The sequence below is a fragment of the Dipteris shenzhenensis genome, chromosome 8 (genome assembly GCF_047967505.1).
Source record: "Dipteris shenzhenensis isolate YYH24624 ecotype China chromosome 8, Dip_SZ_1.0, whole genome shotgun sequence".
Taxonomy (NCBI): domain Eukaryota; kingdom Viridiplantae; phylum Streptophyta; class Polypodiopsida; order Gleicheniales; family Dipteridaceae; genus Dipteris; species Dipteris shenzhenensis.
In genome coordinates, this window is record NC_141603.1 from 1,456,103 (window position 1) to 1,479,584 (window position 23,482).

Sequence of the window (23,482 nt, forward strand, 5' to 3'; positions counted from 1 at the left end):
TTGCAGTGTAATCACAAAATCCCCAAATTTCTGCAAGAAATTGTACTGCAAAACTGAAAGCCCCAAATTTCGAGGTTGAAATTGCAACCAGAAAGGGGCAAAAGCACAGAAAGCCCCAAATTTCACAATTTCAGCAGAAAGCCCCAAATTTTTGGGCTAAACCTCTGAATCTGCCTGCAAATGAACCTTGCAAGTAGATCCCTGCTCAAAAGTCCGGCAAAGCTGTAAAATTCCAAGCCCACCTTCAAACTGTACGGCAGTTTGTACAGAAGTGTACGGTAGATGCTCGAAATTAACTGCAAGTGTACATCGCCACGTGCTGTACGGAAGATTTATATGCAACTGTACAGAAATGTACGGAAGCAAGTACGACGAGCTGCTGTACGGCGTGTACGGCGATGATGCAAGGGTGCTGGTACGGGCGTCAATGCAGGTACAGTACGGGCAAGCAGATTTGCGGAGCAGGTACGTACAGGGCTGTATGGCGACGAGCTGTACAGCCGTACAGTCGCGCAGTACTACGAGAATGTAGGTACGAAAGGTACGGAGGCAGCAAGTAGGGACGATCATGATCAGTACGAACAGCGCAGGTACGACAGATTAGTACGGACAGCGAGCGATTGGAGCAGGGAGATGTTGGGCTGGAGCTGGAGGCAGAGAGCACGAGTTGAAGGGAGCAGGGAGCATAGAGCTCTTGAACCCGCTCTGATACCAAATGTAAGATTTTGGGGAGAGAGAGAGCAAGAGAGTGAGCTGAGAGCTGAAAGCTTGAAAGCTTAGTTGCAATAGAAGAGTGTGAGAGTACAACTGAAAGAGTGAGAGATAAGGTTTTGTCCTAGTGACAAAACCTTAGTAGTCACTAACCATAGTTAGTGGACTAACTGCGGTTAGGGGGAAAAACCTCTTAAAGACGAAAAAGTGCCCCTAACTAGCTTATTAAATTACATTGGTCACTACTGAATTATATCTATAATTCTAACAGATCTAGCTCCTTTGCCTCTGATGCCTATGCCAGAGTCTTCTTCTGTTCGGAATGCAGATGTGCCACTTTCACTGGATTCTTTTCATCCCATGTTACAACAGGTTTTTGACCCTGTGATTCAAAAATTTCGGGTGCCCACCTATATTAAGAAGAATCACAAGGGCAAAAAACAGCTTGTTTTTATTGATGGTGTGGTTTCTACACTGCATCAGTTTTTACAAAGCAATAATCTAAAGCTGGAGGATGTTGTGTTTGATCCTCCTCCAGCATGATATGTAACTTTTTACTTCGCTGCCTCATGACTTTTGCTCTGAGGCTTAACTTGTAAATTTTTCCTTTGTACTTATTGGTGGGTTTTTACCTCTTTTTTGGGGTTTCCCACACAGAAATATAAGATTTCACCAAAAAAAATGTGTGTGTGTGTGTGTGTGTGTGTGTGTGTGTGTGTGTGTGAGAATCCCTCAGGATACGGATGTGAGGGCAAATTACAGGATGCGATGCATGCTATCTCTCAGGATACTGCCCCTGCTCCTATTCAGTCTGATCCCCTGAATGAAGTTCAAATGCAGAACCCTATTTCATCGGATGTAGCCTCTTTATCGGAAGATCCGGATGTTGAGTTAGCTCCTACGCTTTTGATGCCTGTTTCAGAGTCTTCTTCTGTCAGGGATACAGAAGTAACTTTTTTACTGGAATCTTTCCATCCCATGTTACAACAGATTTTTGACCCTTTGATTCAAAAATTCCGGGTACCAGCCTATATCAAGAAGAATCATAAGGGCAAAAAACAGCTTGTATTGATGGTGTAGTTTCATCACTGCATCAGTTTTACAGAGCAACAATTTGAAGCTGGAGGATGTTGTGTTTGATTCTCCTCCAGCTTGATATGTAACTTTTTAACTTGGCTACCTCAGGACTTTTGCTCTGAGGTTTTACTTGTAAAACTTTTTCCTTGTACTTATTGGTGAGTTTTTACCTCTTTTGAGGTTTCCCACAGAGAAATATAAAGATTTCACTAAAAAAAGAAAAGTGTGTGAATCCCTCTACCTTGGGCTTCTGCTCATGCAAACCAGATTTGATCTATGAATTGTCCTACTTGCTGGTGGAGAAAAAGGTTCAACAAATTTGGGATTTCAAAATCCCTCTTCATCAACAATAGCTTTTTTTTGGCGAGTTTTGCTTGGGGTCATGTCTTTTGGACAAATTTTGGAAACTGGCACGCACACATATTGCTCCGGATATTTTTCACCAATGTCTATCTTATCAGGAATCAACGTCTCATTGTTTTTGCCATTGCTCTCACACTTGTGACTTCTTGTTTTTCTTGCAACCAAGACTTCACGCTTGTTTCACTGGTGCTTGCTTTGGCAAGCATTTTGGTTATTTGGGATCCTCCGAGTCAAACCTAGATATGATCTTTTCTTTACATAGTAATGCTATTGGGCACTATGGACTCTATGAAGGATCAGAACCATAGGGTCTTTTCCCTTGCCAAATATCTCTTCAAAGTACAAACCCCTAGTCTGGTATCAATCATTAACAAGAAATTCAATGAGAAAGACCTATCCAATGGTCTACAATTTGGGTTTGCCACAACTCAAGCTAGGTATCGCTTTATAGATGTTCAAGAGTGCGTTATCGTACAAGAGCTATATCCTGGCCTTGGATTGTATTCCAGATGCTTACGTTGACGTCCACCATATGACTAACCAAGAACCCACTAATTGAGTCATGACCATAATCAAACCATTTTTTGGGGTGAAGGCTACATGGAGGACAATTAAAGTACCTGGACTGACAATTTTTGCGAAGAAATGAAATGGAGGACATACTTGTATACAACTCCATACTACATAGACATAGCGTAGGAATTAAGGCAGCATTTAAAGAATCATGAAATCATTGTTTGCAATACCAAGTAGACCATGCCAACCAAGCAAATAGTCTCAAACCTGAACTAGTGCAAGGATAATGTAAGGATGACATAGGCATAATGCAAGGCATGATTATCGAACAAGAAGACGGATAAGAGCTATTGGATTGGCCAGCAGGTGCAATTTTAGCTCTCGACATTTCTAACTTTGAACATGGAAGGGAGACATGATCATGTCAGTATATCATTGCAATTATGCCGATCTGAAACAAATTATTAATGCAGGGTTTTAAACGTATAGACCAAGATCATGAAATTCAATAGCAGCACCCTTTAGACAACATATGTCTTGCATGTGATCAAAACTAAGAACAGCATTCTTAATTGCCTTTATGGACACTATTGCAAGTAAATGCTGCCACAGCAACACGTAGGCTATACAATATTTAAACAAATTTCTGAGGAAGGGTGGATCATGATCAAAGGACATAGAGGAATCTGCTCTAATCCTAATTGGCTCACACACATAGAGTAGATGCAAAGCTTTAAATTCAAAACTATTCTGATAAGTCAAGAAAAATGTTGTTAAGTGCCGCTATTGGTATTCATGATGTTTTTAAGTGCCGATGTTGTTAAGTGAAGTAGAACTTATGATAGATTATGTAGGTATTCAGAAATGAGCAAGCAAGACCAAATTATTAGAAAAAAGAGGTGGAGGTTGCTTGCTACAGCCAACCCTCCCCGCAGCGGAAGACTGTAAGAAACCAGACAGTGCTACTTCTTTCCTTAATGCGTACACAAGAGCATAGAGAGATGCGTACATGCAACAGTAGAGAACCGTAGATCGTGTACTTATACAAAATAAGGTTAGAAAACGTAGAGGTAGGTTGCTTGCTTAGGACCAACACAGATGAACCCCGAGATCTCAAACCACTTAATATGGAACACAACTCACTCCATGTGCTGATAGAGAGAACACTTTAGATATGGAGAGAATACAGACACATATTCAGCCAAACAAAATTTCCTAAATAGAGTAATAGCCCAGTACAAAATATACCCAGAAACTGTGACAACACCTTCAGCAAACATGCACTGAAGAAAGTCACCAAGGACAGCTATGTTTGCTGATCTTCTGCAGTAGACCCCTCCTAGATCATCACGTGTCCATAAGAGACTTCAGTAGCTGCTCTAGGTTGAGCACTCCTGCAAAATTCTGCTCCTGAGTTCACTGCTAGCAGAGCTCCCTCCTGTGCGCCTTCTTATGCTCTCCTACAATGTGCAGGTATGCACCTTGATGTGCTCTGAATTGATAGGACTCTGCTCGTGTATGAACTGCTTCAGTGTGCTGTGAACTGCCCCCACAACGGGGCTACTATAGGGCTGTTTGACCCCAGAACTAGCCGACTGGTCAGTATATGAATTTCCACAGACCAGCCAACCTTTACCAACAGACTGGCCGACCAGCAAACCAGTCTGCATCAGCCGACTTCTTGTGGGACCTATATAACCAGCCCCTAGCAGCCATGTGGGCTGCTTCTGGTGCTGCACCTGCTGCCCACTCTGATAGCCCATTCTGTTAGAGACTCACTGTTCCCACCTGTGAGCCCCCGTTTTGTGGGGACAAGGGGCAGTGAGGGTAAGGAGGGATGGGAAAGAGAGACTCAGCAAACAGCAGCAATTTGGGGGGGGCTTCATGCCTTCCTAGATGCAATGGACTGGCTGCAGCAGAGGGCACCCTTTTATAGGGGCCTGTTGCAGGACCAGTCGGTCCAACCAGGGCCACCGACCAGGGCCGACCCTGGTCGGTTTTCCAGACTGACCTGGTCGGTCCCCAGTCAGGGAACCGACCCTGCTGGTCGGCCATACCAACAGGCCTGGGCAGTGCCTATAAAAGGCCCACACTTCCCTTCATTCAGCCATCCAGTGCAGGACAGAAAGCCTCTGTTTTAGGCTGTGCTGTGCACTCAGATTTGGCATCTTCTGACAGAGAGAATTCCTTCAGTTTGTCTCAGCACTTGACTGAGTTTTGTATTGCTCCCCTCGAGCCAGTTTTCTGCCCACCATCCGGTGGATGAATATATTCTCTCTCTACCTAAGTTTTCTCTGAGTGAGTATTGTATCTGTGATCAGTTATCTGAGTTGAGTGTTGCTAGAGCGGGAGAGATCTTGGCTGGAGGTTAGAGTGATTCTTTCCTTCTATTTTCTAACATGGTATCAGAGCCATAGGCTCCCGACTCTTCCTCATCAATAACACTCTCTGAAGGAAGGAGTTCCTTGGCTGTAAGGCAACTCTGTTTTCAGCTCAGTTCAGTACAGAAGGTCAGTTCATTTATTTCTGTTTCAGTTTTTCAAGTTCTGTAGCTATTCACCGAGATGGATCAGCGATCAGAAACCTCTACATCCATTGCTCGTCCTTCCTCCTTCTCCAGTCATCTTCCTTCTTCACTTATCCCTAATTTCGGTGAAGCTGGAAAGCTTGATGGTACAAACTTTCCAATCTGGAAAGTCAAGATCCGAAGCCATCTGTTGGCACGGAGGTTGTGGAAGATTGTCAATGGGACTGAAGAAAAGCCGGAGGATATTGTGGACAAGAGAGGTGAAGTTCTAGCTGAAGCAGATGCAGATGAACTCTGTGCATGGGAGGAGAGGGATGCTCAGGCCTTAGCAATGCTTATAGGCACGACAGCAGATTCTGTTATTCCTCATATCCAGTTGGCAGAAACGTCTTCAGAGGCGTGGACCATACTGAAGGAGTTGTATGAAACCGATAATACAACTCGTATCATCACATTGCAGCATCAGCTTTATAACCTTGATATGAATGAGGGTGATAGTGTTCATGATCATCTGAAAGTTGTGCGGGACCAGCTCGCAGCGGTTGGTCAGAAGGTGGACTCGAGTCAATTAGCATTACTCACACTCCACAAGTTGCCACGGAGTTTCAAAAGTTTTGTGACTACGGTCACTGCGGGTCAACGGACAAAGCCAATCAACTTTGAGGAGCTTTGTCCACTCCTACTTCAGGAGGAGGCCCGAGAGAAACTCTTTACGCAAACCGACGAAAAGGCATTGGTTGCCAAAGACAAGCCTGGCAAAGGCAAGTCAAAGGATTCCAAGAAATCAGAGGACGCTGAACGTAAGAAGAAAATGAAGTGCTTTTACTGTGAAAAGCTTGGCCACTCTGCCAAAGAATGCCGGAAGAAGAAGGCGGATCAAAAGCGGAAAAGAGAAGCCAAAAACAAAGAAGAGCCTAAGAGTGATTCTGCCAATGTGACAACTGGACAGTTATTCTTACTCAGTGAACATTGTTCAGCTTATGCAGTTAGTGAAGGTAAAGAAGGTTGGTATGTTGACAGCGGTGCTTCTAAGCACATGTCCAACAGAAGGACGTGGTTCAAAACCATGGATAGTACACACCCGGATTCCAAAGTTTCTGTTGGGGATAGCCGGACATGTCCTGTGAAGGGCATAGGTAGCATTCCTTTCATTACCACGGCGGGTGAGGAGAAGGATATCTCTGGAGTACTTTATGTACCCGACCTTTGCAAGAATTTACTATCTGTAAGTCAGATGGACAAAAAACAACATGGCAGTTCTTTTTCAAGATGGCAAGGTCACCGTGACATCCAAAGGGAGTGGGCAAGTGGTGGCACAGGGTGTTGAAGAGAATGGACTGTACCGTCTCAGTGCAATGTTGGTTCATGATGATCACGGAAAGTCCAAACTTTGGCATGAGCGCTTCAGTCACGTCAGCTATGGAATCTTGGCTGAAATGTCAAAGTCGAAGATGGTGGATGGACTTCCACCAATTACAGGCAAGGATGATCTCTGTAGGGCTTGTCTTGAAGGCAAGCAGCACAGGGATAAGTTCCCACAAGAAGCTTCGTTTCGGGCCAGCAAACCACTTGAGTTGGTTCACGCCGACATTTGTGGTCCAATGTCTACTGCATCATGGGCAGGATCCAGGTATTCACTTCTCTTTGTGGATGATTTCAGTAGAATGACTTGGGTATATTGTTTGGCTAAAAAGTCTCAGGCTTTTGAAAAATTCAAAGACTGGAAGGCTAGAGTTGAAAAGGAGACAGGGGAAGATGTCAAGACATTTCGCACAGACAGGGGGGGAGAATTCACCTCAAGTGAGTTTAATACATTTTGTCGCAAGCATGGGATCAAGCGACAACTCACCACGGCACATGCTTCTCAACAAAACGGGGTAGCCGAGAGAAAGCATAGAACCACCACTGAGACAGGGCTTGCTATGCTCCGAGGGAAAAATCTTTCTAAAGCCTATTGGAGTGAAGCTATCAATACAGCGGTACACATTCTCAACCGGACCAAGACGAAGGCCGTCAAGGACAAGACTCCATATGAGGCATTTTATGGTAAGAAGCCCTCTATTTCTCATCTCCGCATTTTTGGTTCTAACGCGTGGGTGCATGTGCCCAAGGAAGATAGGACCAAGCTTGATTCCCGAAGCAGACCATGTATCTTTGTTGAGTATAGTGAAGAATCCAAGGCCTACCGCCTCTTCGATCCAGTAAAGAAGCAAATACTCATCAGTCGTGATGTTGTCTTCGCGGAAAAAGAACCTGAACCCCAGAAGGAGCCTCAGATTGAGGAGGAGGAGATTGTTCAACCCCCGATCCCACCCCGTCCCAGATTGACCATTCAAGAGGTTACCCAATCAAAAGCTGATATTCCACCCGATACTCAGGAAGAGCAGGATGTTCAAGCAGAAGTTCCCGTTCCTCCTCCCACAGAGAAGCAGAAAAAGTTGCCCCAATGGTACCTCCGGACATTGGAAGAGTCTCGTGTCACCTCATTACCTGAGAGTAGCAGTTCCGGATTGCGTCGGTCTCAACGTCTTCAAAAGACCCCATCCGTGAATGTTGCTTTGGTGGCTCAGATTGTTGAGCCAAGAACCTTTGCGGAGGCGAAAGACAATCCTGAATGGCAAGCTGCCATGCAGGTAGAGATGGATGCTATTCTGAAGAACCATACATGGGACTTAGTGGCCAGGCCCCTTCGACGGAAAGTCATCGGCACTAAGTGGGTATACAAACTCAAATACAAATCTGACGGCAGCTTGGATAAGTATAAAGCCAGGTTGGTTGTGAAAGGTTTTGCTCAAACTGAAGGAATGGATTTTGATGAAACTTTTGCTCCCACAACCCGCATGGTTACTATCCGGACAGTGATTGCCCTTGCTGCCCAATTCCAATGGCCTATTTTTCAAATGGATGTGAAGTCCGCATTCCTTAATGAAACCCTGGAGGAGGAGGTATATGTGGAGCAGCCACCGGGCTTTCAGGATCCAGTGTCCCCATTAAAGGTCTGCAGGTTGAAGAAGGCGTTATACGGGCTGAAACAGGCCCCCAAAGCTTGGTACCAAAGGATTGATATATTCTTTCAGAAGATTGGGCTCAGTCGGAGTCCTTCTGAGGAATACCTTTACTTGTTCATTGAGAAGGGATTGCGATTAGTACTCATCCTCTATGTTGATGATCTTATCTTGATAGGTGATCATGTCAAGAAGATTTCACAGGTCAAGGAGCTACTCATGTCTGAGTTTGAGATGACTTACCTTGGGTTATTACATTACTTCCTTGGGATTGAAGTAAAGCAGGCTAAAGACAGGATCTTCATTTCACAGGAGAAATATTGCAGAGAAATTCTGAACAGATTTCAGATGGAGGATTGCAAAACAGCATTAACTCCCATGGAGGTCAGGCTGAAGCTAAGTGTTCACGACACATCTCAGCTGGTTGATACTCTTTTGTATCGACGATTGGTAGGAAGTTTGCTTTACCTTACCAATACGCGCCCTGATATTTGTTATGCAGTTGGGCTATTATGTCAGTTTTCTGCTTCTCCCAGGAAGAATCATTGGAATGCAGGTTTACGTGTGCTGAGGTATCTGAAGGGTACTTGCACCTTTGGAATCAGCTACACCAAAGGCATTGAACTAGGCGCGTTCTGTGACAGTGATTGGGCAGGTGATGTGGACACCAGAAGGTCGACGACAAGATATTGTTTCTTACTTGCATCTGGAGCCATCTCTTGGCTAAGTAAGAAGCAACCCACAGTATCCCTTTCATCTACAGAGCCGCGTGTACAGCCGCTTGTGAGACATTGTGGTTGCGGTGGATTCAGGAGGACATGGATGTGTGTCGGGAGAATGCGACAGTGCTGATGTGCGACAATCAGAGTTGCATAGCTATTGCCAAGAATCCAGTGTACCATGCGCAGACCAAACACATCGAAGTTCATTATCATTTTGTTCGAGAGCTCATCATCGACGACATGATCGAGCTTATCTACTGCCCGACCGCCGACAATTTGTCCGACCTTTTCACGAAGGCACTCCCTCGAGAACAGATGGAGCACCTCATCAAACGCATGGGGATTGGCCCATAGTTGTGACATTGAGGGGGGGTGTTAGAGACTCACCGTTCCCACCTGTGAGCCCCCGTTTTGTGGGGACAAGGGGCAGTGAGGGTAAGGAGGGATGGGAAAGAGAGACTCAGCAAACAGCAGCAATTTGGGGGGGGCTCCATGCCTTCCTAGATGCAATGGACTGGCTGCAGAGGGCACCCTTTTATAGGGGCCTGTTGCAGAACCAGGGCCACCGACCAGGGCCGACCCTGGTGGTCGGTCCCCAGTCAGGGAACCGACCCTGCTGGTCGGCCATACCAACAGGCCTGGGCAGTGCCTATAAAAGGCCCACACTTCCCTTCATTCAGCCATCCAGTGCAGGACAGAAAGCCTCTATTTTAGGCTGTGCTGTGCACTCAGATTTGGCATCTTCTGACAGAGAGAATTCCTTCAGTTTGTCTCAGCACTTGACTGAGTTTTGTATTGCTCCCCTCGAGCCAGTTTTCTGCCCACCATCCGCTGGATGAATATATTCTCTCTCTGCCTAAGTCTTCTCTGAGTGAGTATTGTATCTGTGATCAGTTATCTGAGTTGAGTGTTGCTAGAGCGGGAGAGATCTTGGCTGGAGGTTAGAGTGATTCTTTCCTTCTGTTTTCTAACACATTCATCTTTCCACAGATGCTGTATCGGTTGCCGTACTGCTCCACATCTATTCCAGGCTGCTATACCTGCTATGACCAGGTAATTTCTCTCTTGCATATGGTGTGCCCTCCACTGGGCTCATGGCTGGAGGCACCCTAGCCAGCCCATGAAGGTAGTCTTCGGTGGCCCTTTGGGCTGCCCCAATAAACCCTAAATACTGTCTCTGTCTACTGTCCATGTCACAGTCATCTTGCTGCCCACATGGCAGCCTCAGCCCATCCCCTTACAGGTTCATCTACTCTGATACATGCTGAGGAGTCAACCCCTTTGAACTCTCCTCATTTGGGGGGCGTTGACCCTATTTCTCCAACAAAATGTGTTCACTGTGCCAACCATTTAGCAGACAGGGTTTTGCCTCGATGTGGACCCCTGAACACCCAAAACATCTTGGTGATGTGATTCTCCACTGTGTCCCCCTCCTCTATCCTAATGTTGTAGAGTTCCATTTCAAAGTCGATGATTCTGGCTGCATTGTTGATTTCGTACATATCCTTAAACGTGGTCCATGTTGAAGACGTCGTGTCTGCCAGTTCAATGTGAGGGAGGACCAAGTTCGGAATTGTGCCGATAATTATGGCCAAGGCCTCTGCATCTCACAATACCCACTCTCTGACTGCATTTGGATCTGTTGGTGTCACTACTACCCTAGCTGTCTTTTTTATATCATGCGGCCTTAGCTCCACTCCCATCGTTATCTTCCAGAGCATCAGAACCACCAGGTTGGTCCAGGTCTTCATCTGGAAGCTGCTTCCGTTGAGCTTACACGCTTCCCCAAAGCTTGGGATGGGCGCAGGGCACCTATCCTTCAAACGTAGAAGCCATGTTAGAAAGCAGAGGCGGAGGTTGCTTGCTATAGCCAACGATCCCCACAGCGGAAGATTGTAAAAGCATATGCCCAAAAACCACAGTGCTATTTCAAATCTCAATTCTTTCCTTAATGTGTATATAAGTGCACAGAGAGACGTATACAAACTTAGATCTTTGAACAATGCAACAGTGGAGTAGAGCAGTCGATCATGTATTTATAAATTGCTCCAAGCGAATGGATAAAACCTGATACAAAAGAAGGTGTTAAGTGCGCCACCATCTAGCAGACGGATTTCTGCCTAGATGTGGACCCCTGACCACCCAAAATTGTCATTTCACCTCCTGTTGGCACCTTCAATCTTCATCAGCCAGCGTGCTCTCCAGCGTGCTTGTCAGTCAGTGCTTAATGGTGTGCAGACCTGCAGACTGAGTGCTTTACCAGTCTCGGATCTGCTTGCTGCTGGAACTGCAGCCAATCTGAGACAGGGTACTGCTCTTCACCTTGTAGATGATCTGCAGACTGTTCTGCCCAATCTCTTGATGGTCCCTGGCCTTTCTGCTGCCCTGATAGGCAGCCAGTAGTAGGGGCTATGTAGAATGAATAAGCCCCAGGGCTAGGGCCCCTTTTAAAGGGATGGAGGCCCCTAGAAGTCAACCGATCAGTGTGCAGACTGGCTGACCCAGTTCCGCAGACAGAGGTGGCCCCATACCTGCCCCTTGCTTCCTGTCTGTGTTTGTCTTCTGCTCTGCTCCAACCTGTACTTCTGCTCCAACCCGCACCTGCAACACCCCATCTGCTGCTGTCTCCTATGCGGGTATCAGCTCCAGCTCTAAAGCCTCTGACAGAAGCCTTTGCTGCTTGTTTGGTCCTGGTACCTGCCCCAACCTGTGGACCCTTCTGCCCACGATCTGGGGTTTGTCAGCAGCCTGTCCTAGCTGTTGATGCTGGCCATGTGGCAGCCTGCATGCTGCCCACATGGCAGCCCCATGTGGCACCCCTGCCTTGCATTCCAGATCCACCCCCTTGGCAGTCCTTTCCTATGCCACAAGGCATCTCCCATGTGCTCCTGGTCTACCTCCCCCATGTCCTCATTTGGGGGCTCACAGGTGGGGAGATGACCCCTAAAACCCAACACAAATCACCTATATCATTCAGGCAACAATATTGCTCGTATGCATAAGGGGTGTGTACCTGAAAGGTGCACCATTCTAGAGAGTTGTAACCTTGAAAAGCCACAAACAACAAGAAGATACATAATTATGATTAGCTAGGTCGTTTGAATGAAAAGAAGTGCGCCATCAGATGGGGCACAAGTCATTCAGGGCCGGGTCACACCCATGAAATGGCAGTATCTTATTAAAGATTTCTTTTTCCTCGACTAGTCTTTAAAAATAGATACTTAACTTTGAGATAAATTGGAGAATGCCAGGAATGCATTGACGCACTTGATGAAAAATCATATGTTTTTTCATAAATTAAACAAAATCGCAAATCTACAGTTCCTATAATCTAGTATAGAGATTACTAACGCTCAACAAAGCTCAAATATACTCACACACCTTGCCTGGCAAAGGAATCAAACATCTCCTGACACTTGACCCAAAAAATTGGTTGAATCTTCACAACCACAAAGAGAACGACAACATATACAAGAAAGAAGTCAGTTACATAGAAAATACATGCCTGATCGTGAGCATATTAAAACCTTATCCCCCATCCTAAGAAACTCCTTGGCAAGCGCATAACCAATTCCTGCATATTCAGAGTCCAGACCTTGAATTAACCCCATCCTAAAAGCTGATTACAAGCACATAGCTAGTTCCTGCAAATTAAGACTAGGCTTACACACAATCAATCTCCTTGATATCAAATCAGTCATGGGAAAGCTGATAAAAACAATTTTTATCTCCAGGGACTAAGTGACATTAAGGAACCCACGACTACTTAGCTTTAGCTCTAGTACGTTTTCCAAACTCAGAGAAAAAAACTGCTCTTTATGCAGTTATAACATAAAGCCATGGGCAGCGCCTTACATAAAGGCTTTGGGATTTTTGTTTTTTCTTAAGTGTGTATGCACTACTACATTTCATGTGATATGTCAAACCCATTTAGCAAAGTGGTTCTAGTTATATTCTAAGGGTTTCTGGAAATAAAAGTAATTGAATGAAATCAGTCTCATCTCTTCTTCCTTGCTGTGACATAATAAACTGGTATCTCCTCAGTTTCCAATCCTTCATTGCAATATTTTGCTTCTGCCAATGACTGTTTGCCTAGCTGAGGGAACATGGTCTCAATAAGCATCATAAAGAAGCCCTAAACAACTTGGATTTAGCTCTGGTGAGTTTTTGACGTCATAAAGGTAGACCAACAATTTTATCATAAGGCTGCAGGTAGTCTAGGTTTTATAGGGTTACAGGTGTCAGAAAACAAAGAGCTGCGGCAGGCACATGAAGTAGAACAGCCAAAACATGTATAATAGAATGCACCAAAATGGGCAAACCCTGATAGAAAATATAATGCACAACCTACCACCATCTAGCAGCCTGAGTGCTGCCTAGATGCGGACTGTTAGGCACTCCAGAATACTGCTCTCTACCTCCTTCAGGTGCTTCTCAACCTTATCAACCTGCATGCTCACAATGAGCGTCAGTGGGCTGGCAAAGTCATGTCCCAACACCTCTCATTGCAGCTCTTCTTCCTGCTGAAAATCTGCGGCCGGGGAGAGCATTCCTGAGTGCTGGGGCATCTCAATCGAGGCCCTGCTATAGGGCTGAGAAGCTCTAGATCTGGCTGACGAGTCTGTGAAAATCCGTACCAGTCAGCCCGACACTCCCCCCTTTTGTACTGCCGTCTGTCCTGGGGTATAAAAGCCCCTATTTTCAGGGTCATTGCCACCCTTGGATCTGCCATCTGTGGAGCTTTCTGCCCGCCATCTGGGGATCAGTTGCAGGCCCTACTATGCTGCTGCCCACATGGCAGCCACAACCTCAGCCTCTTTTCTCTATCAATTCAGCCCCCGAGGCCTCCCTCTGATTCCCTTCCCTACTGCGGATCATCCTTCTCTATGTCATCATATGGGAGCTCACAAGTGGGGAGGTGATATCTACTCCCCAACAACAGGTTCAAATAGGGCAAGGGGTATTTTTACAATTTACATTCAGGTATTACGTAGTTCAACATTCTTGTCCTACGACACCGATCAATAAAGCACCTTTTGTTACTTTCTAAGGCCTTCTGGCACAAAACTAAGCTTTCAAGTCTTCTTCCCCACTGAGATGTGTCTCCAAGTGTTCATTCCAGCCTAGCCCCTCACACAGCTGATGCATCCCAGCCAAAATAAAGGAGACCTATGCAGCAGCGGTCTCAGAGTGTTCCCTTAGTTATGCTCTCTTTTCCGAATCAAAGTTGCTTCATCATCTCTATTGGTTGCTCTCACAGGTCATACATAGTACAGCCAGTAGCCAGTATATCTCCTTCTATAGCCTTCATCTTCTAGCTTAATAGTGCATAAATTTGAACAAAATAATTGACATAACAGCGTTCATATAGCCATACAATTCTATAACTCATCTATATAACAAATATCACACATTTGGTACAGTTCATACAGCTCACTTAACATTCAGGCCAATCATTCATACAAAATTTTCACACAATATGAACAGCTGTTTCATGTATTACTGTATTTTTAATTAAATACAAAAGAGGATGCAACTACGTGCAGATCCAGCATAACGATTCCATACAGACCTTATACCTCTAACTTCAAATGCAACCGTTATCAAGTTAATAGTGGTTTGTACATATCCATATTACAAATACAACTATTGGACAGCTCCCTTAGCTTCTATTCAGAATGTTTCATTCTGACGTGTGTTCCCTTCTTCAATTTGCACAGCATCCCTCAGGGGGTACTCGTAGAAGCAAATTAAAATACAGGGTTTATGTGCCTCATAAAAGCACCTCACAAATGTGGCATTTTCATCAGTCCAAGGGTATGATAACTTACGAACATAATCAGCCCAGAAAAACCATGCTTTACAGAGCAGTCCTTGGCATGTCTTTAGTAGACATGTGGTCAAAAGTGCACATTCTAAGAAGCAACAATTATGTTCATTAGTAATCCATCAGCGGAAGGTTTACCTGTAACTTATATGAGGCCGTAATGTATGGCAGTGTGCTGTGCATACGTTGTATTTGTGGATATATGAGAACTTGCCACGATAGACAGCAATAGCATGTCTAGCAGTGAGTTGTCAAATAAGAAGGGTGTGTCATCGTCACGGTAGAAGTTGGCATCTGCATCATTCTTATCAAGCAGGAGTTTATCAATATCAGCAAGCTGTTCAACCATTGATCGGGAGCGCAAAGTTCTGAACAATGGCATATTTGAGTTTGGCACGCAGGATAATTGAGCAATGATCTAGTGACAGCGTGCCAATAGGCTCTTTGGAATTAGCTGTGGATCATCTATGGGGATTGACTGTCTAGCACTACGTGACAGGCAAGAAAGCGGGGTGCATTTGAGAGTTTAGTTTGGTGCAAGAGCAGTAGCAGGTTAAATTCCTTTCACAAGTCAGCCTGCAAATTCCAGTGTTAGTACGGAAGCTGTGCACGGGAGAAACTGGATCAAGCAGGTCTCTATTCCCTCTTGAATTCAGTTTGGTAGAGTTTTCAAATTTCTGCTTTCTAAAGTTGCAGTCTTAGGTGTTTATACTTGTTTTGAATTGCAAGTATTTCCCTAGTATGGGGAAAGGGTACTAACCTTAGTTGTTGTGAAATTACAACTTTAAGGTTGGAGTGTTGGACAGTTTCGAGTATTTTGATTATGCGTTTATAGCAGTAGTTTTGGGGATCTGGTTTATTGCGACTGTAATTGCAGTTTTGCACAGTGTGTATTAATTTATTTATTTATTTATTAAACCCTAGTAAACTATTTAGACCCACAGCTTGAGATTCTATGGATAGGGGTAAAATAGTAGAAAGTGATGTTGAAGGAGGAGCCTCACACGTGGATCCCATAGAATCGGGATGTACATTTGTAAGACTAGAATAAGTCCAATCATACAAATTTAGATTTTTTGTTGTTCTAAAGATCAAAAATCTACATAGAAAATAAAAGAGAAAATGAAAGAGAAGAAAAATGAGGTAAACAAAAAACTTTTATGAAAAACAAAAGGAAGACATACTTAGCAAGCAAAGCAACACTTATGTTGTCATCAGTGCCCAAGCATAAGCAGCTATACTGGGTTTCTAAAGACCCACGGAGTCTCTTGGGCAAACCCAGTGCTTACTAAAATACGTCAAATAAACAAAAGAGAAAGAGAACAAGAAATAAAGAAGAAAGGAAGCAGGTGACTAAGCGAAAATAAACAAGCAAGTCAAGAACAAAATCTTCCAAAAAACTGTCAGAAGACTTTCCTTTTCCCTTGTCGTCGTGCTCCAGACTTTCGCCTACGGAGGCGACCCTCAATCCTGTGGAGGGATGCCAAGCTGCTCCTCTTGGTCCAACACCATAGGCACAAGCTCCTCCCACATGAGAGTGTTCAGCCTTCCACTCGAATCAGGGATGAAGAGAACGTTGGGTACTGTGTAGAGAGATGGAACAGAGCAAAGAGATGGCCATGTCTTCCGAAGAGAACTTCAAGGACCTCCTGTTGAAGAGCTTGCAGCTTGTTGAGGTGCCACACATTGTAGCTGACTTTGTGGGTTCAACACTCGCATCTGGACTTCAAGGAGATGTGCTTCATTGGAGAGACCTTGTTGTAGAGTGATGCCAAATGCTCCCATATACTTCTAGTCAGTATCATGTGCTTCACATGGTTTATAACCTGACACTACAACTCACGAAGATGAAGGAACGGACTCGAGCAATGATCGAATTACCGCAATTGCATCTCTCGCTCCTTCCAATCCATGATTCCAAGATCATCCTCCTCCGGATCCGGCCTTACAACTCCAACAAGAATAAAATCAGCCAGGTCGCAAGATTGCAACACTGACTCCATCATCACGCTCAACACTCCGTACGGTCTGCCTGGAATATAGGTAATACGGGAATCGTCACTGTCTTCTCAGCCATCTCACGTGGACTTGCCATCTCAGGGGGGGAACCTTGTCTTGTGAAAGGGAGACATTCATCACTGTTCACCTTCTTCTCGCGCTGTCCATGCCTTCAGAGATCAGCAGCAACTTCCATCTGCCGCTCATGCTCTCCTGATCCAAGACTTTAGACGACCTCGGGCTCTTATACCAGGTCAAAGTGCAGCAGAATATACAAACAGACAGAGAGCAGATCTGCGAATAGAGACAGACAGACTAGAGAGAGGATAGACTGTGCAAGAGAATACAAGTAAACCTCACATATAACTGCTGAGAAAACCTCCAATGAATCATCACAATGTTGGAAAGGTCACCTCCCCATCTGTAAGCCCCCAAATGACGAGTGCGTGGGGGAGGGAGACCTAGGGCAGGATGTGCCCAAGAGAGAAGAAAGAGAGGGGGCTGCCACATGGGCAGCACCTCACAGGATTGGAACCTGCAGATGGCGTCAGCATGGCGAGGGTAGTGGGCAGGTGAAGGGTCTGCAACAGACCCTGATGATGGCGCAGTACAGGCAGGTCAGGACAGCAGGATGTACAGGTGTACGGCGCACGACACGTGGCTGGGAAGAGGACCTGGCAGAGGCGCAGATATGGCAGGATGTGCAGGCCCAGATATGGAGCAGCATATATGGCTGTCAGTGGGCAGAAGGCAGGCCTTATATAGGCTGGATCCCTGCCTTGAATGGAGGGCCAAAGGACCCTGAAAGTTTGGGCCAAAATCCCTGGGTGGTGTGCCCTTTTAGGGCTGGACCAGCCACAGACTGGTCGGCCAGTCTGGTCGGCCAGTCTGCTGCAGGCTGGTCGGTTTTTTGTCAGCCCCCTTGGGGCCTATAAAAGGAGAGGCCCTGGGCCTCATTTCACATCCAACAGTTCAGCAGAACCAGCAGCAGACAAGAGCAGCCAGAAGACATTTTCTTGGGCCTCATCTTGGAGGTGAAGGAGAGTAGAAGGTGTGCTGCAGACTGAGCTCTCAAGGGCTGAACCTTGGCTGTCTCTCAGGGCAGCAAGGTGTTGTGATTTGGACAGAAAGTCTACAGAAGCTCCAGGTGGAGCACGCGGACTCGAGTCTAGAGATAGCCAGCAGATAGGAGAAGTACCTTGTGGTAAGATCAGAGGACCACACCATTGGTGGGACTCTGGATCTGTCTCTTTTGTATTGTGTCCATATTTGTGGACGGAAATATATATTTTGGTGGTTTCTCTGTCTGGTTGGTTCATTGTCTATTGATGAGTCTTGTAAGAAATCCTAGATTTACTATATTTAGAAATGTGCCAAGGATCAGAAAGGAGACTGAAATAGCAGAGAACAAGGAATAATTGTATTGCTTGAATGTCTGTAGGGTATCCGTTGTGTCATCCATACAATTGGGCGAGTCACACATGAAAAGGTGTGTACTCCAAAGTGTGTACCCCTTGTGAAGGGTGTGACCCTTGATGAGAGGGTACATTACAATAGAAATGTCTCTTCAATAGAGTGTCTCTTGTGAAGGGTTGTGCCTCATAGGAAGTGTCCCGTCAAAAGGGCAAGGGTTGTGCCTCATAGGAAGTGTCCCATCGAAAGGGCATACCCTTCCACAAGTGTCCATTCATAAAACCATCCATAAGTCTAGAAATAGAGAAAGGAATACGTCACACATCGTGACATCCCCTCCCACTCAAAATAAGACCCTGGTGGAGATAATGAACTGATGTAGAAAATATCACTGTAAATTCTGAAAATACTGCTGTAAAATGTCAGGGTACTGCTGTAAGTCTTCATCAGATTGCCAAGTAGCGTCGGAGTCATCCAGATCTCGCCAAAGAACAAGGAATTCCGTGATAAGTCGATGTCGAGTCTCTCGCTGTCGATGGTCAGGAATACGTTCAGGAATAAGGAGAACATAGTCGTCTTCGATTTTTGGGACATAATCACCTGCAGGAGGAACTGCTTCATCGCCTGGAATGTACGTCTTTAGCCAAGAAATATGAAATGTCGGATGGATTTTACCCCATGATGGTGGTAATTCCAATTTGTAACTTAAAGGTGAATTTTTCTTGACAATCCATAAAGGTCCATAGTATCTTGGTCGCAACTTAGGAAACACAGACTTAACCGTCTTATAGCGATGTGGGGCTACAAATAATAGCACCATGTCACCAGTGTCAAATTCCACGTAACGTCTATGTTTGTTGGCAGACCGTTGATACCGCTCTTGCGCTTTTCGCATATGATCCCTGACTTGAAGTAGAATGTCTTGCATTTCTTGAACCAGTTGATCAGCTAGGGCCACTCGATGTTGAAGTACAAAATTCGTTGGTACAATCGGAGTGTGTCCATAAGCTGCTTGGAATGGAGTCATGCTGATGGCACTATGGAAAGAGTTATTATAAGCAAACTCAAGGAGATACTCTTCCCAAGCTGCTAGGCGTGACTGAATATAATGTCGAAGCATTTCTTTCAGAACTTGGTTGACTCTTTCAGTCTGGCCGTCTGATTCTGGATGGTAGGCTGAACTGAACAGTAGAGTTGTACCCAAAGATTCGAACAGTGAAATCCAAAAGTGACTGGTAAACTTAGGATCTCTGTCGGATATGATATTCTTGGGCAATCCATGGTGTCAGAAGATGTGTTGTATGAAGAGTTTGGCTATGTCCAGAGCCTAGGCACTGCTTTTGCAAGCAACAAAGTGTGCCATTTTGGACAATCGATCAACAATTACCATAATCTGAGTGTTACCTCTGGAGGATCGTGGTAGTGTTCTAATGAAATCCATGGAAATACTTTCCCACCTTTCAGTTGGAACTGGAAGAGGCTGAAGAAGTCCTGTTGGAAGTCATCGGCTTGCTTTCATTTGTTGACAAGATAAGCAAGATGTAACCATTTTGATGACGTTGCTTTTCATCTGAGGCTAGTAGTATGTTGCACTGAGTAACCGATAAGTCTTGTTGATGCCTGGATGGGCAGCATAAGGAACTACATGATGCTCTTTAAACAAAAGACGTCGAACATCCTTGTCATGTGGTACACAGACGCGATCTTGATAGTACAGAAGGTCGTCCGTATAATAATAGGATGAGAAAATCTTCTGTTTGGAACTCGAAGGGTGATCTTTTGAAAGAACTTGTACTGCTGTGCCGAAGTCCTTATCATGAGGAAAGGCTTGAAGATCTCGTTCATTAGTATCATGAATGTGGCCGGGGCATTGTTTAACCCAAAGGGCATGACCAAACATTCATAGTGTCCATACTTTGTTCGAAAAGCTGTCTTATACTTATCGCCTTCTCGTATGCGAATTTGATGATAACCTGAACGAAGATCAATCTTTGAGAATTGTGTTGCATGTAGAAGTTGATCGAAGAGGTCATCGATGCGAGGCAATGGATACTTGTTTTTTATAGTGAGCTTGTTGAGGGCTCGATAGTCGATGTAGAGGTGCATTGACTTATTTTTTTTTTCCACAAGTAGAACAGGAGATCCGAAAGGGCTGCGACTAAGCCGAATGTGACCTTTGTCAAGTAGCTAGGTCACCTGTCTTTGGATTTCTTCATTTTGAGTATAAGAAACCCGATAAGGAGGTTTCGACGGTGGATTACTGCCGGGAATAAGTTCGATTGGGTGATCCACGGGTCGTCGAGGTGGCAACTGCTTTGGCAATTCCTGTGGAAAAATATCCAGGTAAGGCTGGAAAAAAGGTTGGTTGAGGTATTCAGGAGGATCCTTAGTTGGTGTCTCCTCGACTGCCGTAACCAACAGAAGTGAAGTCTTTACTTGACGTTTACGAACCCACTTCTTTACTTGTAGGGCAGAGGCAACTGGGGTTGAAGGAGAGTCCCTAGAACCAGTTAGCTCAATAAGTTTTCCCTAGTGGACAAACTGGATAGTATGGCTGCGAAAACTGATTGATGGATCATAGTCGTAGAGCCACTGTTGTCCGAGTATGACATCGTACCGAGAAAGAGGCATGATGTCGAAGTTCAACTTGTCCGTATAATGTTGGATGCGAAAAGATAAGTTTTTGATCCTGGTGTTGCACAAGAAAGTAGTTCCATTTGCGAGTTCAATCTGATAGTCCATGAGACTAGGACTGGTGGTCAACCGAAGTTTGTCGACCATAGAACTAGCGAGGAAGTTGTGAGAACAGCCACTGTCAATGAGGATAGTAACCGTTGTTCCACGAATCGATCCTTGAACACAAAGTACTTGAGTGGCCAGGGAAGGTTCGGGATTGCTGGCAAGGCTCAGGTGGATGGTATTTGCCATTCGAACAGCTTTGCCTTTCTTGTCTTGTGCTGGGGTAGCATCTTCTGTTTGGGAAGTGCTAGGTTCCATATTGGAATTTTGCTTTGGTCGCTTGGGACAATCGAACCATCTATGGTCGCCTGTATAGATGGTACAAAGTCCTTTTGTGCTGGAGTTGTTCTTCTTGTCAGTGGCCGCACCTTTATGTTGGGGATGTCGGTAATGACTTTGTGAGGAAGAAAAGGCGCGATCCTTGGAGGAGTGCTTCTGTTGGAATCCAACATATGATTTCTGAATCTTCTAGGGATAGGAGAGTTCTGTGTGCGATTAGCACTCTGCTTCCCTGTGTTTTGGAAATCTGTAATGCGCTCTGCGTAAGCAATAGCGCCAGCTGTGGTGGTGATGTTTGCTTTAAGGACATCAATGCGTAACGAGGGATTTAGGCCTGAGATGAAAGCATGAAGGCGATCATCCTCAATTAAACCATCAATCTCCAGCACCAATGTGGTGAACTGAGAGATGTAGGAAGACAGGGAGCCCGTTTGCTCCAACTGTCGGAGTTTTAAACGTGCTTGGAAGTCCGCATTGGCAGGTACGAACTGCTTACGGAGCACGTGTTCAAAACGTTCCCATGTTAACACACTTTTGCCATCCTTTAAGCGTCTTTGCCACCATAGAAAAGCTGTATCCTTAAGGAGGGAGGCTGCCAAGGCGATCTTTTTGCCTTTAGTGAGGTCAACAGTATCAAAATACATGCGCATTTTTGCGAGCCATTGGTCAACTGTTCCGCGATTGCGTTGACCAGTGTACGCTTTCGGAAGTTTGATGTCAAGTCTTTTAGTTTTAGAAGCTTGAAGTAAACGGTAGAGGGCACGTAGTTCAGTGTTTTCTACCTCTGGTGGGAATGAATCCGCATAGTCGTCTGGTTGCATCACGTCATCCTCTGTATGGGTGGTACTGGAGAATCTTGAAGTTGTTGGACTTTCTGGACCAAGTCGGAGATGCTGTCCTGAAGCTGGGAAATTTGAAGTTGCAGTAGTGTTTCGCCTTGTACGTTGACTTCAGGGGTCTTTTTTGGACTTGAGTCTTTGATCTCTGGAGAGGCTTCACGCGAGCGTTGCGACATATCGGAGATCCCTGTGAGAAAAGCGCGAACTTGCGCTCTAGTTTGTACCATTTCTAGAAGAAGATTCGGACTGCTCCCTGATGTTGCTCATGTTGGAGGGGGCAGGCGAGGCAGGATGGAACCACCCGTGTAAGTCTGGTAAAGGAGGTCCTGTATGAGGTAACACTAGTGATGCCGAAAGTGGTGTTACTGCTCGTGAGAGGACAGGAGTAGGTTGCAGAGTCCACGGATCTGAGAAGGTATAAGGAGCTGCTGTCGGAAGTGGAGGATATCCAGGAGAAGGAGTGCCTTCGGAGTGTAAATACTGTCTTGGGGAAGGTACAACCTGTATAGGAGGATATCTGGGAGCTGAAGGAGGTGGAGAGTACCCTGGAGATGCTGAAGGTGAGGGGTAAAATTCTCTCCAAAGATGGACAGCAAACTCTTGAGGAATATCAGGTTCTGGGTATCTTCGTGTCTCGTGGAACACAACCTGGACTGTGCTAAGGAAGTAATGTAACTGAGGTGCCTCACACAGAAGATATAGGATGTGGTCCAAATCACTAGGAGGGCACGTGACACAGAAGACCCACGATGCAAAAGCTCCGAAATGGGCTGGTTGGGCAATCTGAACACGATATTGTGTGGTAGATGATGCCTGAGGTGTCCTTGAAATGCCGGGTGAATTACTAGGCGTTTCCATGCTTTAAGAAAACGTCTTTCATTTGCTGTAATTTGATAATGACAAGATTTCTGTCCGGAGGTCCATGTTACAATCGGTGGCGAGGAGCAGATCTGGGCCTGGCATTTAATAGGCTATCTTCATCGCGATAGGAGGCTGAAACTGCTGCTGATCTGGCAGAAAAAAGGTAGCGAACCAAGGAGAGCAGGGTCTCAATGGCGCAAACTGGTTGCAGGCTGATTAGCGACAGAAGGGCTGGCTGGCGCTGTGCTTACGCTGCAGGCTGGCAAGGAACAGGCCGAAAAACCAGCGGGGCTGCAAATGGCAAGGTGGCTGGCAGCAAAATGGCGAGGGCTGGCAGCGAAAATGGCGAGGCAAGGCTGGCAGCGAAATGGCGCGGGCTGGCAGCAAAATGGCGAGGCAAGGCTGGCAGCGAACCGGCGCGGGCTGGCAGCGAAATGGCACGGGCTGGCAGCGAAATGGCGAGGCAAGGCTGGCAGCGAACCGGCGCGGGCTGGCAGCGAAATGGCAAGAGGCAGGGGCTGCATATGGCGAGGAAAGAGGGCAGATCCTGCGTGACCAGATTCCGTACGATGGAGGCGAGCCTGCGTGCAAATCCGTACGGACGT

The 23,482-nt window shown here is 45.7% G+C and overlaps 1 protein-coding gene across 1 annotated transcript in view; it reads right to left on the minus strand.

Annotated features, from left to right (window-relative positions):
• The window catches only part of LOC147898935 (chlorophyll(ide) b reductase NOL, chloroplastic-like), a 119,316-nt gene that overhangs the window by 88,277 nt on the left and 7,557 nt on the right, over positions 1 to 23,482 (minus strand). The window contains exon 2 of the mRNA XM_087378476.1: positions 12,427 to 12,495. Within this exon, the coding sequence (XP_087234602.1) occupies positions 12,427 to 12,495 (69 nt within the window). The remainder of the gene's footprint in view (positions 1 to 12,426; positions 12,496 to 23,482) is intronic.